This window comes from Seriola dumerili, unplaced genomic scaffold (genome assembly GCF_002260705.1).
Source record: "Seriola dumerili isolate Sdu_G_001 unplaced genomic scaffold, Sdu_1.0 BDQW01000155.1, whole genome shotgun sequence".
In the NCBI taxonomy this organism is placed as follows: Eukaryota; Metazoa; Chordata; class Actinopteri; order Carangiformes; family Carangidae; genus Seriola; species Seriola dumerili.
The window spans coordinates 1,388,895-1,402,994 of NW_019174410.1; the positions used below are offsets into that span (position 1 = coordinate 1,388,895).

Consider the following 14,100-nt stretch of genomic DNA (forward strand, 5'->3'; position numbering starts at 1 on the left):
GTGTGTGTGTGTGTGTGTGTGTGTGTGTGTGTGTGTGTGTGTGTGTGTAACGCAGTATGAGGGGCATTGTTCTGCACTTCCTAAAGAGTCTATGAAGCAGCCCAGATTAGCAGGTCTTGTGTTTTCTCTCATCCCGGCCTCTCTGCAGAGGATTAAAGCTTTACCGTCGGAATTCAGACAACTTGTAGTGCGCTGACGCGGCGAGCCGACCGCTGGCTGCCGTGTGCCTGATGTTGAGCGTTTGCGGTCTTACCGTTGCGCTTAGTTTTTCCAGTGTCTACTATATGCCATAGAAATGCCATATGTCCATCCGTTTCCATGTTTTCCACCTGGTTGTCCATCATTTGAGGTTTGACCGATGCTCTTTTCATTACATCGTTTCATTGTGTCACCCTCTGCAGTGGTTTAAAGGTACCGACTGGAGAGTTAGCTCCACCGACTGTTTGTTTTTTGACGTGCCCAAGTTCTAATATTTGCATATTAGTTGTGGATGGAAATTAATTTGAATTAAGTAGAATTGTATTTTGCAGATTTTATGGAAATTCTATTAAAATTGACACTAAATTTGGATGGAAAAATTGACTCTAGTCTCAGATCGTATTCTGCGCACGAGGAGACGATTTAATCAGATTCGCAGGAGCACAAAAACAGTGAGGTTTGTGTTTCTGCAACATTCTGTGTAATATGAATACAGACTACTGACTAATTATTTCCTCTCATGAAGGGGGGGGGGGGTTCAAGGATCTTGAAGGTCAGCTGTGGTCCCTCTATGTGTAACCTTTAACATAAGACATGAGGCATCATCAAGCGGTAACCTCTAGGGCTTCTGAAGCCAACTCTGAAGAACCAGAAGCTGCAGTTCCTCTAACAACCACTAGAGTCTGGCTCCAACAGTGAGTCAGTCCCCATAGACTCCCATGTTAAAATGTCCAACTTTACAGCAGAAATAAACATGTTTACAGCCTGGTACAAAAACTTTATGACAACTGTTTATTAACTCACCTGTTTACATTTTATTAAGGACTAAAGTTGTCGGAGAATTGAGGGCGTGGCCACGTTGAGTGACAGGAGGAAGCGTCACGGTTGGCACTATACCTCGCTTGTTAGCTTAGCTTGTTAACTGGTTAATTAGCCAGCAAAAGAATTAGCCTTGGGTTAACCTTTGAGCAAGACTCCGAGATGCGCTAACGATGCTAACGAGAGCATATGATCGCCACACGTCTTGGCCGCACACATGCCCCGCCTCTTTTTTTGGATTAGCTTGGAAGTGGGCGGAGTCGGGCACTGCCAAGATGGCGACGGCAGAGCAGCCCACTCTGACCTGTTGAAACGGACGTTGTGGTTCCTTGTTGTCTGAGGTTGTTGTGGCGTCGTCTCTAGGTTCTTATAAATGACCTGTCGGGGCAGTAATAGGATAACGTGTAAACAAACTGTGTTTCAGTGTGCACTAGAAATAAACACTGTTGATCTTTTAACCGTGATAAGTCACTGGGCCGATTTTAGCCGAGGATGCTGGATGCCTGGATGTGAGACTGAAAGGATTGCGTCATCCTCCTGTAGTGAAAATGAGATCATCCCCTCTGCTGAGTCACCTTAATATAATAAATGAATGCACAGTCATTGTTTAAATTTGTCTGTATGCATATTCATGTACGTGCAATTATTCTCTCTAGTCCACAGCTCCTCTCCTCTTCTTCACCACACCTCTCATCGCACGTGCTGATGAACAGCAACAAACCTGCCGTGATATTTTTCTATATTTGTGAAATTCTGAAAGAAATTTAGATAAATAGCAAACGTATTACTTTGTTAACAAAAATAGTTTTTTATGCAATGACGTGATGAATGGTTTGTGGAGCCTTTTGCTCTGGTTCATTTTAATCTGCAGATCCGTGTGAGGTTAAGGTTTAACATTGCAGCACACACACGTTTGTTTTTCATTTTTTCCCGTCGCCTGGTTTGGTTTGGCTCCTCGGGCGAAGTGTAAGAGCTGAAGGCTGAACGCACCGCAGCTTCTCTGTGCCGTGTTGCGGAAGTGACTTCCTCCTGACCTAGTGATCATATGGTTGCCATGGTGACAGCTAAGCATCATGTAAGGGGTAAAAAAAAAAAAAAGAAGAAGCATTTAGCTGTGGAAACCCACCACTTCCGTCTCTCTTCTTTCATCCTGAGGTACAGTAGCGAAGAGATTTTCCTCCCCGGCATTCCTCACAGGATTACAGATATAAACTCTGTAAGAATCTCTCTCTCTCTCTCTCTCTCTCTCTCTCTCTCTCTCTCTCTCTCTCTCTCTCTCTCTGTCCGTCCGTCCCTCCCTCTCCTTCCCTCTAAAAAAAAAAAATCACGTACTCTCATTCTTTTCTCAGACCAGAATAGAATTCTTGATCAGGTTTCAAAATAAGCCGGGATATTTATAAGTAGTCTCGATGTCTACATTCCACTGATAAGTACGGAGCGATTAGTTTTGATTGTGGGGTCAGGCATAGATGGCGAGTTGTTGCAGTGTTTTGAGGGTTGTTGAGGAAACAGATTTTGTTTCTCTAATTTAATGTTCCCTGTGTTCTTTAGCAGAGGCCGTGTTTCCTGTAAGCAGAGCGGTGTGGCGGTGGTAATGACTTTTCCTACTTCCACATTTCTTTGATTATCTTTTAAACTTATTTGTTTACACACTTTAAGTTTCATTCTCTGTTTCCTCAGACATTTTTTTTGGCTTTGTTTTTCATACAGTGGCAGCAGCAGCAGTATGACCTCAAGCCTAATAAGGATCCAATTATAGCATTACAGGATGAGGCTGGCAACGATCTGTATTCTCCTAATGTCACTAGAATACCAAAACAAGCAGTGAGCAAGGATGGTCTGTGTAGTCACAGAGAGCTCCATGTTTGTCTGCAGAAACTGTTAAAAACACGTCGGTGAGCTTCACTGTTGCACTGGGTGTCGTGTTTCTTCAGTACTGTCAACTAATTGTGGGCGATCTGTCCGAAAGATCATGTGACAATCTTTTCAGGTAGAATCACAATCCACAGTCTGAATCCCGAGTTTCCCCTCAGCTTCAGCACGTGATCACATGTTTGTTGTGCATGAGGTTGCCTGGACACAAAGCCTGTCATTTCAACTCAGTGCTGAAGCACCAACTCACAAATCTCTGCTTCCTATTTCCACTCTGATTTTATTCTGAAAGTCCTGACTGGAAGTTGTGAGTTGTACCTTTCCGCCGCTTTGGATGTTTGTCCGCTCGCCCACAATGCTGTCTCCTGTTTACGAATTGAGTCACAACCAAACGCACTTAGCGTTGACAATGTGCTGGTGAGCGGAGACTGAACTTATTAGAATTAAATATCTAAATAAAGCAGCTTTTAATGATGCGATCTTTACGATTCGTCTGAGAAGTACATCACATGTCAAAGTAAAAGCTCGTCACATCGTCCATCCCTACCGCGAACATGGGCACTGTAGTTTATTTATGAGTCATTTTCACGTACACATCGTCCATCGTACACATCGACTTAACATACTCGCCGCCGTTGAAAATAGTCCCCACCAAGTGATCTATTTAGTCCTGTTTGAGTAACATTTGCTAAAAGCTACGGTTCCTGCCTGTTTTAAGAAACTATTCATCCTTTTCACAGAATGAAAGTTTGTTTCTGATTCATTTTAATGTCTTACGTCTTCAAGAGGAGGAAGTGGGGGCTGAGGGCAGTGAGAGGCAGAGTGTTTAGATCGACCTCATCTTCACTCGACAACATCGCTGATCTGGAACAATTTCAAGTCGAGAAGTCAATTTGTTTCCTCAGAATAATAATCCGAGCAGCTACACTTCCTTACTTTGCTGCAGACTGTTTGAAGGCTGGATCACAAATGTGAAATCACTGACGCCGATCTTGTCGACTTGACAGTAATACAACCTCAAAGATGCTCGTGTAGGTTATAAATGCCGCTGGCCCTTGTCACATGTTTGTCATGCATCACTTCTTTCTCTCTCTGCAGTTCTTTATTTTATCTTATTTATCTGAACCCAGCTCCGTTCATTAGTGATACATTCCTCCGAGCTCCTCTGGTTGGATGGTTCCACCTTTCAGCGTCACAGGTTACGCTCACACGCCTCTTAGTAACTGTTGCTCACCTCCGGCTTTGTAAGATTTAATTAAGAAAACCAACAATCAACCATTTCCTGTCCAAACTTCATTCCCTCTCCTCTCTCTGTCTCCCCCTCCCTAACCTGTCTCCTAGCAGCACAGTGCTGAGTCAGTCTCAGATATTACTTTGTAATTTGCAGTCAGTGAGCAGAGCTGTTGAAATGACATGTAATTACTCAGCATTTCCCATCAGTTTTACAAAAGGTTGAATGATTTTATGGATGAGAAATTATACAAGGAGACAGTTGGGTGGGCGTTGCATAAGCATTAATTATACATTCAATTTGAACAAACCGGAATCCTGCCGTCTTGTTTGCGTGACAGACATCAGACAGTGTGTGGTGTAGTAAATGTGGTGTGGTGAGTGGATATGGCGGGTGGCGGGCGGCGTGGCAGCGTTGCGTGAGGTGAATCCAGACGCAGGTGTTCAGCCTCGCAGCCAAGCTGGATGTTCCCGGATCAGCACCTGGTCCTGCTCGTGCTCAGGATCTGCAGCGCCGAGATCAAAATCTAAACCACAGATTGCTTCGAAGGGGAGGGAGGGAGGGGGTGGAGGATGGGTATGGGGGTGGGCAGGGGCTGCATCCAACAGCCTGCCGCAGCAACAGACCTGTTCCCGGGGCGTTCACTGTATGCTTTGGCAACAAGTCAACCAGCTTTCTCACGGCAGACACGCAAGCACTCGAACACATCTCCTCCCGCCCGGCCCTCACGACGCATCCAGCCACAAACACGGCGAGCAGACTCACCTGCTCACATGCTCAGCAGGAGGCTACAACATGTGATTGAATTCACTGCACACATGTTGTATTTTACCGTGTTCTTGCACCGCAGACTTCTCAGACGTCGCAAACGCCCGGAGACAAACATCGGTTGTAGTTTGTTTTGTAGGATGCCTTTCTCCTCTGCAGGTGTCTGGAAAGATAAGACCCACATCTGACCGAGTCTTCACGCTCACCTCCGTCAAATAGGCCCTGCTGTTTTTCCTGGGAGTTTACCTCTCAGCCCAGCACAGAGCAGGAGAGCAGACACTTTACATTCCTCCAGTCAGTGACTCAAAACAAAGAGCTGCTGTGCTAGATATGGTATCGTCTATAGGGGAAGGAAAAGGAACTAACGGAGAACAAATAACAGAGATTAAGTCCTGACAAAGTCAAGCTGCTCAGAGTGCGTTATCTAACTGTGCTGAGGTTGACGTATTGCCTCAACCTATATAACGTGCCAAATAAAATGAAGCAAAGTGTTTTGCAGGTCAGTTTTCAGCCTCCTGAAAGTCGTATCCTGTCATTACAGCCGTGAGGGGGAAGAGCTAGGAGAGACATGGCTGCCCTCACACTCATCAGTTTACAGTGTGTTACAGGCAGAGTCAGTGCTTCGTTGTGCATGGAGGGGGATTCATGTCCTGTGAAAGTCAGATCTTATCTTTAAAACCTCACACATTACTCACATACATATGTTTGTCTCTGTCTTCGCTTCAGAGTGGGTCTGTGTGGCATGTGAGCTCATACACTCTGTTGTTATGTAATGTTTGAAGTGAGAGCTGTAATTGAGTGTTTGATGATTACCCCATGGCGGCAGAAGTCATGCTTAATCTTTTGAGGCTAGCCTAATTAGTCGAATCAAAGTTGGAGAGCCCGACAGTTCTAGCTACTCTTTTACTGAGAAAATGGCTGACGTGTTCTCTGTGTTACTGAGTGATGGAGGCGTCCCAGTTTCTTCTATTATATCTCCTGCAGTGTTTAGTGTATGAAGACTGTCACACAGAATTTTTCTTTACTTTTTGCTTTATAAAAATGAACTTCTTCACATTCATAGTTCTTCTTCTTTTTTTTTGATAAATAGGATCCTATTCTTTTTCAATAAAACCTCCTTCTACCATCCATCACCAGCCCCATTCTCACTCACTGCCTCTCCCAAACTAAATGAATTATTGTAGACAGACATGAGTTACATTTAAAATCCGTATATAAATATAATCCTTCACTTGTTTGTTCATAAAACTGCTTCAGATGCTCAAAGAAAGTGGCTTCAGCAGTAGCAGATGCGTCTGTACCTCCAACACCAGCCGTGCAGGGTCGTATCTATGGATCTGTTTTTGATTCTATTCTATTTTTCGATTTTCACGTTTTTGTTTCTAAAAGCAGATATTTTTCATCAGAAAGTTATTCATGCTTCATCTTCAGAATTCATCATTTTAACTCTCTCTTCACCGTCCTGAGCGCCAGAGTCTGCTCACGCCTTCAGGTGATACAAAACGCTGCAGCAAGACTCGACTAGAACAAACAAGAGATCACATGACCCCCCCTCCCCAAGTTTAGCCTCTTTGAGTTGGTTTCCAGTGTATTTCAGAATCGGTTTTAAGCTTCTTCTAAAGCGCTCCATGGTCTGGCTCCAGCCTACTGACATAATGCTAATGTTAGCATTTAGCTTAAATCATCACAGTGCTTAAATTCAGCCTGATGGAGCCGCTGACGTGACTGTAGACTCTTTAAGCTCCTTGTACACAGCCCGTTCAGAGCGTCACTCTTCTGTTTACAAGCTACGAAGCGCCACCGTTGTTCCAACTTTAAACCAGCAGGGGGGGGGGGGGGGGGGGGGGTCGACCACGTGCTGCCTGGATCCAGACTGCCCTCGTGTTCGGACAGAAACTTGTGGTCAAAGAATGGAAAGCCTCCTCTGCACAGGCCTCATCTGCAGAACGTTTATCATACAGGCTACTTGATTACATATCGGGCGTTTAATGGCGTCTCCAGCTCATGTAATTAACAGTCAACTGTTACGTAAAGTAACAGTTGGAACACCAGACGACAGGCGATGCTGTAAACTGTTGAACATTCTGCATCACAGTCATGCTGGCCTTTTTTTTGTTTGTTTGTCTGATCTCAGTATCAAGTCATCCTTATCTTTTGTTTATGTTTTGTGTGTGGTCGTCATTGTCTTCATTATAGTTTCCCTCTTGTTCTGTTTTATTCTGTGTTTTGTCTTTGGTGAAGTTTTGTTCGTCGTGAAAACAATAAACCGCTAATCATAAGAAATAAAAAAAAAAACCAGCAGCGGAGGTCGTCACACAGCTGGATCTACAGCTGGATCTACAGCTGGCATGACGGGACAGATACCGACGCTTGCTATCTAAAATCACAGTGAGGCAGAATGATGCTGGCTTTGTTTGGTTCAGTGGAGGGTTGAACCACATGCAAAAAAAAAACTAAACATATTGTGAGTCACGATTTGAGCCGGAATGATCGTTTTTGAAAATTTCATTTTCACATAAAAAGATATAAAAAGTGACGATGATGTGATTTTTGTGGGTGTCTGTACCAAACACGTATGTTCCCTTACAATGTGGAGATCTGGTGCATCTCTGTAGCACCACTATGCTTCATTTATGGTCTGTTGTTATCGTCCACTCCCTTGAGATAAAAACGAGAGAGACCTGGCCGAGATGGCAGCCATGCAAACTCATATTAAAATACAGCATAGAACATAAAATACCACGTATACGACATGGAAGCAATTTGGACTCAATGGCCGCTCAAGAAAAACAAGTGCATGTCTCATTCACCACATTCTTTATGATGCTCTTCACATTTTGGATATAAATGAATCTGATTTTTAGATGATCCCACGTCCACGGTGCTTAATAAGAAAACTGAAGAAATTCGTGGTCCATTAAAGAGCAAACAGAGCTGATAGCACTGAGCTAAGCTGCACGTTCACCCAGTATTGCTTCGTAAGTAAAAACACAAAGGCAATATAGCGAGAGCTTTGTGGAAAAAGGGGCTTGTGTCTTGTTTAAACGTTGTCTGATGTTTATATGATTATGTGAGGATGTGCGTTACTGGAACTGCAGGTGAAAGTTCCTCCCAGATAATGATTCTAGTATAAAACAACCAACACATTACTCATGTGTATTACTATATCGTACACGGTGTCTTGCAGACAATTGAGCACATAAACCTGTGGGCAGTGCAGATTGGAGTGGGCCAACACAGCCCTGAGGAGGAGAAGACAGGAAGTTGCTCCTGCAGCTTAATCTTCTTATCCCAGCAGCCAGTTCACAGCTCCTGACTGAGAGGAAGTAGCAGCTTAACCCTCTGAGGTCTGAGGGTATTTTCTACATTATTAAATTCACCTTTTAATAGGTTGCATAAAAAATAATGCCCAAGTGTTTATATCACAGCTCTTTCTGTAATAATGAAGCTCCTTTTTTGAAGCCCGGTTTTTGAAATTCTCCAGATCTCTAGTGAAAACGAACCTTTACTGATGTGGATGAGTTGAAATGGATATCAGAGTCTGAGGTTCATAAAAAAATAATAGTGAAATATATGAGTTCAATAGTAGATGAATGTATAATAAATGCCTAAAATGTCTTTCACTCTGCTTTCACCAAATTTCAGAGGCGTGCCTCGAGGCCTTCTGGCTCCGGAAGTCGGAAAGTGGCGAGTCGACAGATTTTAACAACATTAAAACCACATTTCTACGCTGCATTATCACAAAGATATTAATGGAAACATCGTCGAGCTCAGAGGTTTAGAGTTCCAGTTCCTTTTAAAATACACACATGCAACAGTGTTGTGTAGATTTGCTGTGTTTTGCAGCATTAACGACGGAGTCATCGGTGTTGTGGTTGTTGGGTGACAGCCTCACGGACCCTGCTGCGCTGATACAGTTCTCAGCTTTTACGTCTTCTATAACACACATCACATTCCCGAGAGGTGCAGGTGCCAGACGACCTACTTTGCCCACAGACTCGTGCTCGCTCCGTCCTCTTGCTCTCTCTCTCTCTGTTTACCTCTCTCTCACATTCTCCTGCTCTTGCGCTCCTCTCCCTCTCCACCCCGAGCCTCTACCTCCTTTTATCTTCTGCTCTGTCATTTCAGCTTCGTTTCACAGCGTGTCTTTGCTTCCCTGCTCGCGTCTTTTAGAAACGAGGGAACATTAGCTTTTGATTAGACAGCAGTGCTTCGGCTCAAATAAAGGCGCTCTTGTCCTCTCGCTCCCATGCGTTTACCTTGGTAATTGGTTTCAGTGCACACCCAGCTGAGAAAATTACCTGCACAAAGCAACGTGCTGCATCGTATGGCCGAATTTTTGCAGAGACAAATGTTTTCTTGCATAATTAGCCTTGGTCTCAGGCCACGTTGGAAAGTATTTACATCACAGTGATGCTTTGACACAAATGCTTATAATTGCATGTATATTTTTCCTCTGTCAGGTCTCACTCATAACCTTCATTTATAGTTTTATAGCTGTTTTTTCATTTAATAAGACTGTGTGTGTGTGTGTGTGTGTGTGTGTGTGTGTGTGTGTGTGTGTGTGTGTGTGTGTGTGTGTGTTTTGCTAGGTTGTGCAAACCCTGAGGAGCTGACCACAGAGCGAGCCCATTCTTCAGTGGAGGACATGTTTGAGACTCTGCGAGGGTTGAGCCACACCAGAGATCACCTCAAGCAGCTGCGCTCCGTCTACACTGCCAGCGATGGAGTTCACCAGGTCAGACGCTGCTCCATTATAAATTTATTTTGATCAATATTGAGATCCCGATTATTGAACACGATTACTCATTGACTTTGGAAATACCACACATTTAAAAAAGACTTTCTTGAACTTTAAATACAATTCAACGAAAAAACAAATAAAGAAAATAGATTTAAAATAATAAATATACATCTAAATATATACAATTATATATATATATTATATAAAAATTAATAAAAATAAATAAGATCAACTGTTGTAACATTAGTGTACTTCCACAACCTACTGAAAACTACTGAACAAATATTATTAGAGAAATAGATGTTAGACCAAAATAAATGAGATTAGATATGTTGTAGTGCGCTGCACCAACAATCTCAAACCTCGCTCTCCTATGTACGTTGCTAACGTACGACGAAACGTAACCAGGAAGTGGATGGGGGGATGGTTATCTACGATTATCTTGTTCTCATGATCGTTGGAAGCCAAAATTGTGATCGAAAATAAAATTAGATTAATCGCCCTGTCCTATCACAAACACACGCTGTGCAGGATGGTTCCCTGTTAGAGTCCAAGTGTTAAGTCCAATACGTCTGTTCCTTGATCCCGTCAGTCGTGAGCTGCGCGTCACCATCACAGTTTAAACGACAGTTTAATCAGTTTTACCCAGCAAAAGTAGAAAAATATGCATCGCTCACGTCTGTTTTCCCTGGTCTTTATTCACCTGTTTGAACGCTGGCTGTGACAGTAACACAGACACAGATGTAGCAGAGGACTTCTGGCCTTTGTTGCTCTCGTCACCCTCCGGTTTGCGTCACACAGACATACGGCACAGAGGAGTTCACTGTGAAGGCCTCTTCATAAACTGCGCCTTCTGCTTATGTAACTCACCTCTCTATGCGCATCTGACAGCTTTGTCCTCATGAAAAGCCTTTTACCTTTTCTCAAAGACAGTCAACAGTGGCAGCTTCACCGTCGCTGTGGTTCCTTTTGATTGGGTGGCTTTTATCAGAGAATTGTGGCCAAGGAACATGAGAGCTTTCAATGGAAGTCACTTGTTTTTGTTGTTGTTTTTTTTGTTTTTTTGTTGTTTTTTTTGAGGTCATAATGGTTTTCTTTGTCAAATACACAGACGTAAATAAAAACTCTTGGAGTTAGAGGTGAGCTTGAAGAAAAGCTTTACAACAGCCGGGACTTCTCCGTACTTCTCAGTTTTTCTTTTTTACTTTTTCCCATTCTTACATAAGTAAAGCCATGAGGTGCAACGCCTTATTCTCATTGGAGGAGTTGGAGCTCTGGAGTTCAGCAGGATAATCAAATAAGAAAATGTTCACATTAATTAAGTTCTAGGTGCTTTTCATCCATTTCCATCCTGTTTTATTAACATGCATATTCAGCAGTACACAGTCATAGACTGTAAATAAAGATGGATGTCCATCCTCCATGATGTCACTCATAGTTTTCTGAAGAGCGGTTTTGAAGCTCAGTGTGAGCTGCTCCACCGTCACCATCTTGGCAGTCTCTGACTCTGCCGCTAACTCCCAGCTAATCAAAAAATGGTCAAAGAAGAGGAGCGTGTGTGGGGCTGAGACTTTTTGTCTTGTTTGTGGCAAGTATACGCTCACTGACCTGTCACTCAAAGAGGCCACGCCCTCAATTCTCCATAACTTTAATAAGCCTTAATAAAATGTAAACAGGTGAGTTATATAAACAGGTGTCATGAAGAAGGAAATTAGCTGTAGAGACCAAAAAAGGAATTAGAGGAATTGCAGTTTTTGGTTCTTCTGTGTTTGCTTCATTCAGCACCAGAAGTTGCTGCTTGTATGCAGTAAACTTTAAAGGAAAGGTTTGTCATTTTATTCTTCTTCTTGCTGAAAGTTGGAAGAGTGCTGACCAACAAGGATAACCTCTGCACCATCTCCGAACAAGGCTGTGCTAATGCTAGCACTAACAGGTTCGCTGTCGGGCCTGAGACTAATGCTATCTGAGTGCCCGTCAAATCTAAGCTAACGTAAGGAGAAAGAAGCTGTTCTAACTGACAGTGTCTCTCCAGCAGAGACACCTGTCCACAAGAGCAGAACAGCTAACACAAGCCATCGTAGTATTGTAGACGAGGTAACGTTAGCTGTAGGGAACAAGAAGCTAATGCGATAAGATAGGCTAAGCTAGCAGAGCCGTAAATAGCTAGGAGTAACAAAAAATCTCATGGAAAATCATTGTGCGCGTCACAGGAAGCGCCATACTGTGTGCTGAAGATGAAGCTACAGCTAGCAGCCAGCTATCTTAGCTCAAAGATTTGAATCAGTGACTTCCTGGAGTCTCTGCTCGTTGCTAGGAAACCAGTATACAACAAAAATATTGTGTAAAACATAATCCCCCCCAAAAAAATGGCACATTTACACTTTGGTTTTTTTGCTAAGCTGCTAAGCTAAGCTAACCACCTGCTGGCTGTAGCTTCATGTAGACATGCGGGTGGTATCAATCAACTCTTGGCAGGAAAGGGAATAAGTGTCAAACTATAGAATAAATTAAAGTTACTTTTTCAGTTCAGCCTCAGAAGCAAACAGAGTGGTATTTTCTTATCGTCAAATAAGTTTTAAAGTTATTTTTCATTAAACCTAAGTTCTGCTCAGTACAGCACAAAGATAGCTGAAAATGTAATATCATCTTTGTCAAAAATGGCGATGTGTTTGTGACTGTGTGGGTGCGTGCGCGTGCATGTGAGCATTGTTGTGCTTGTGTTTGGACAGAACAGTCTGTCCCCGTCTGCTGAATTATGACAATGATTAAACTTAAAGGGAGAGCAGCATGATATCTGTTGGCTACTGGCTCTTCCTGAGAAACATCAGAAATCCATCAGCCTCTCTCAGCACGCCTCCCCCACCCACCAGCCAATGAAGCCAATACCTGTCGGACTTCCTCTAACTGAAGCTTTTCCCTGAAGTGCAGGGTTCAGACAGAAATGAGAGGTTCTGACTTGGGTCTTTTTTTACTCTAACTCTTGTAAGTCGCTGATTTTGTTCTCACAAAGCCTGAAATAAGACTGTGAGTCAGCACTCTGGCGGGTCAGTGTGATCATATATTTTCATCCTAGCATGGCTACCACTGAACACTGTGCACTGTAAATTCATTAAACATCATATAAAACATATAAATGAGGAGAAGCACACATTACTGTCACATGTATACTCGTTGTAGAGCTGCATGAAAATTGCACATTTACTTTTCACATGTCGTGCTGTGTGCAACTGGATGCTGCCAAATTTCCAGGAAAAGAAATGCATCAATGAAATCTGAGTCACGGAGCCTGTAACAGCTGGAGTCAGCTTCCTCTGCGGAGGGGGAGGGGCTTCATTTCTCACTTATCTGAAGTTTCATGGCAGTTTTACAGCTGTGAGCCTTCACTCCATTCTTTCGCCTTGTAAAGATTAACAACGAGACAAGGTCAGAGTTACACAACCAATCAAAAGCCATAGTAACCGAATTATTCGTCCTAGTTCACAGTGACAGATTGTGGCGAGCACACACACCTGTATCTACACATTTTTCACTCACCAAGGTGACACTGCATAGAAGACTGAACAGACGGTTCTGAGGTGAAGTAGAGACTGTGATTATTCATCTTACATAATGACATCATTTCATTATATAACACATTAACATGGCCTCTAAAGGACATCAGCCATTACTACCATAGTTAAAATAATGTGAAGCAAAACTAAAGCATCAGCTCAACCACATTACAAAAAAAAACATTTTATATATTATACTATATATAATATATAATATTCTATTCTCTGTTTCCTCATGCTAAGCTAAGCTTAATACTTAATATGCAGACTGTAGCTAGTCTGAAAAATAGGCTAGGCGGATATTGTACGGGTACTGGTGTGTATGTCGGCCAGTAAGTAACAGAAACAGTGTCTTCATTACATAGTTGGTCCACCAGAGAGCACGAAGTAGATTTTTCAACTCTAAAATCCTCGTCTTTATATCTTGGTCACAATTATAAAAAAAAAAAAAAACAAATCTAAGGGATCTGGTTGTTGTTTATTCTTAAAAATAATGATTATAAATAACAGTATCAGCATCAGCCTCAAAAATCCAGCACTGTTGTCGTGTTTTGTTTTGAGATCTCTGAGGTTTTTATTCAGTGGTGAATAGACTTTCATTTCTAGAGCTTTCAGCATTCATTATTATATTTCATGAAGAAATTCAACATAAACAAAGTCACAGTTACCACAGTTAGTAATATGCTGTCAACAGATTTCACTGCAACTACTTTCTACAAAACTTTGACTGTGTCTTTTGTTGCAGCTGCACCTGCTTGTTTAGATGCAGTGGAAACAGTGGTCCTGACATATATAAGTTGCAATAATGACCAAACACAATCTATATTAACTAACAACACACACATCATTGTGTTGTTCTTGTCAAATATTAAAAAAGTCATTCAAACGTTCACAGTGTAGGTTGGAAACTGTGTGAA

General features: G+C 42.5%; 1 protein-coding gene across 1 annotated transcript in view; it reads left to right on the forward strand.

Annotated features, from left to right (window-relative positions):
- Positions 1-14,100, forward strand: part of scfd2 (sec1 family domain containing 2) — a 94,433-nt gene that overhangs the window by 69,220 nt on the left and 11,113 nt on the right. The window contains exon 6 of the mRNA XM_022751452.1: positions 9,481-9,626. Coding sequence (XP_022607173.1) covers positions 9,481-9,626 — 146 coding nt within the window. The remainder of the gene's footprint in view (positions 1-9,480; positions 9,627-14,100) is intronic.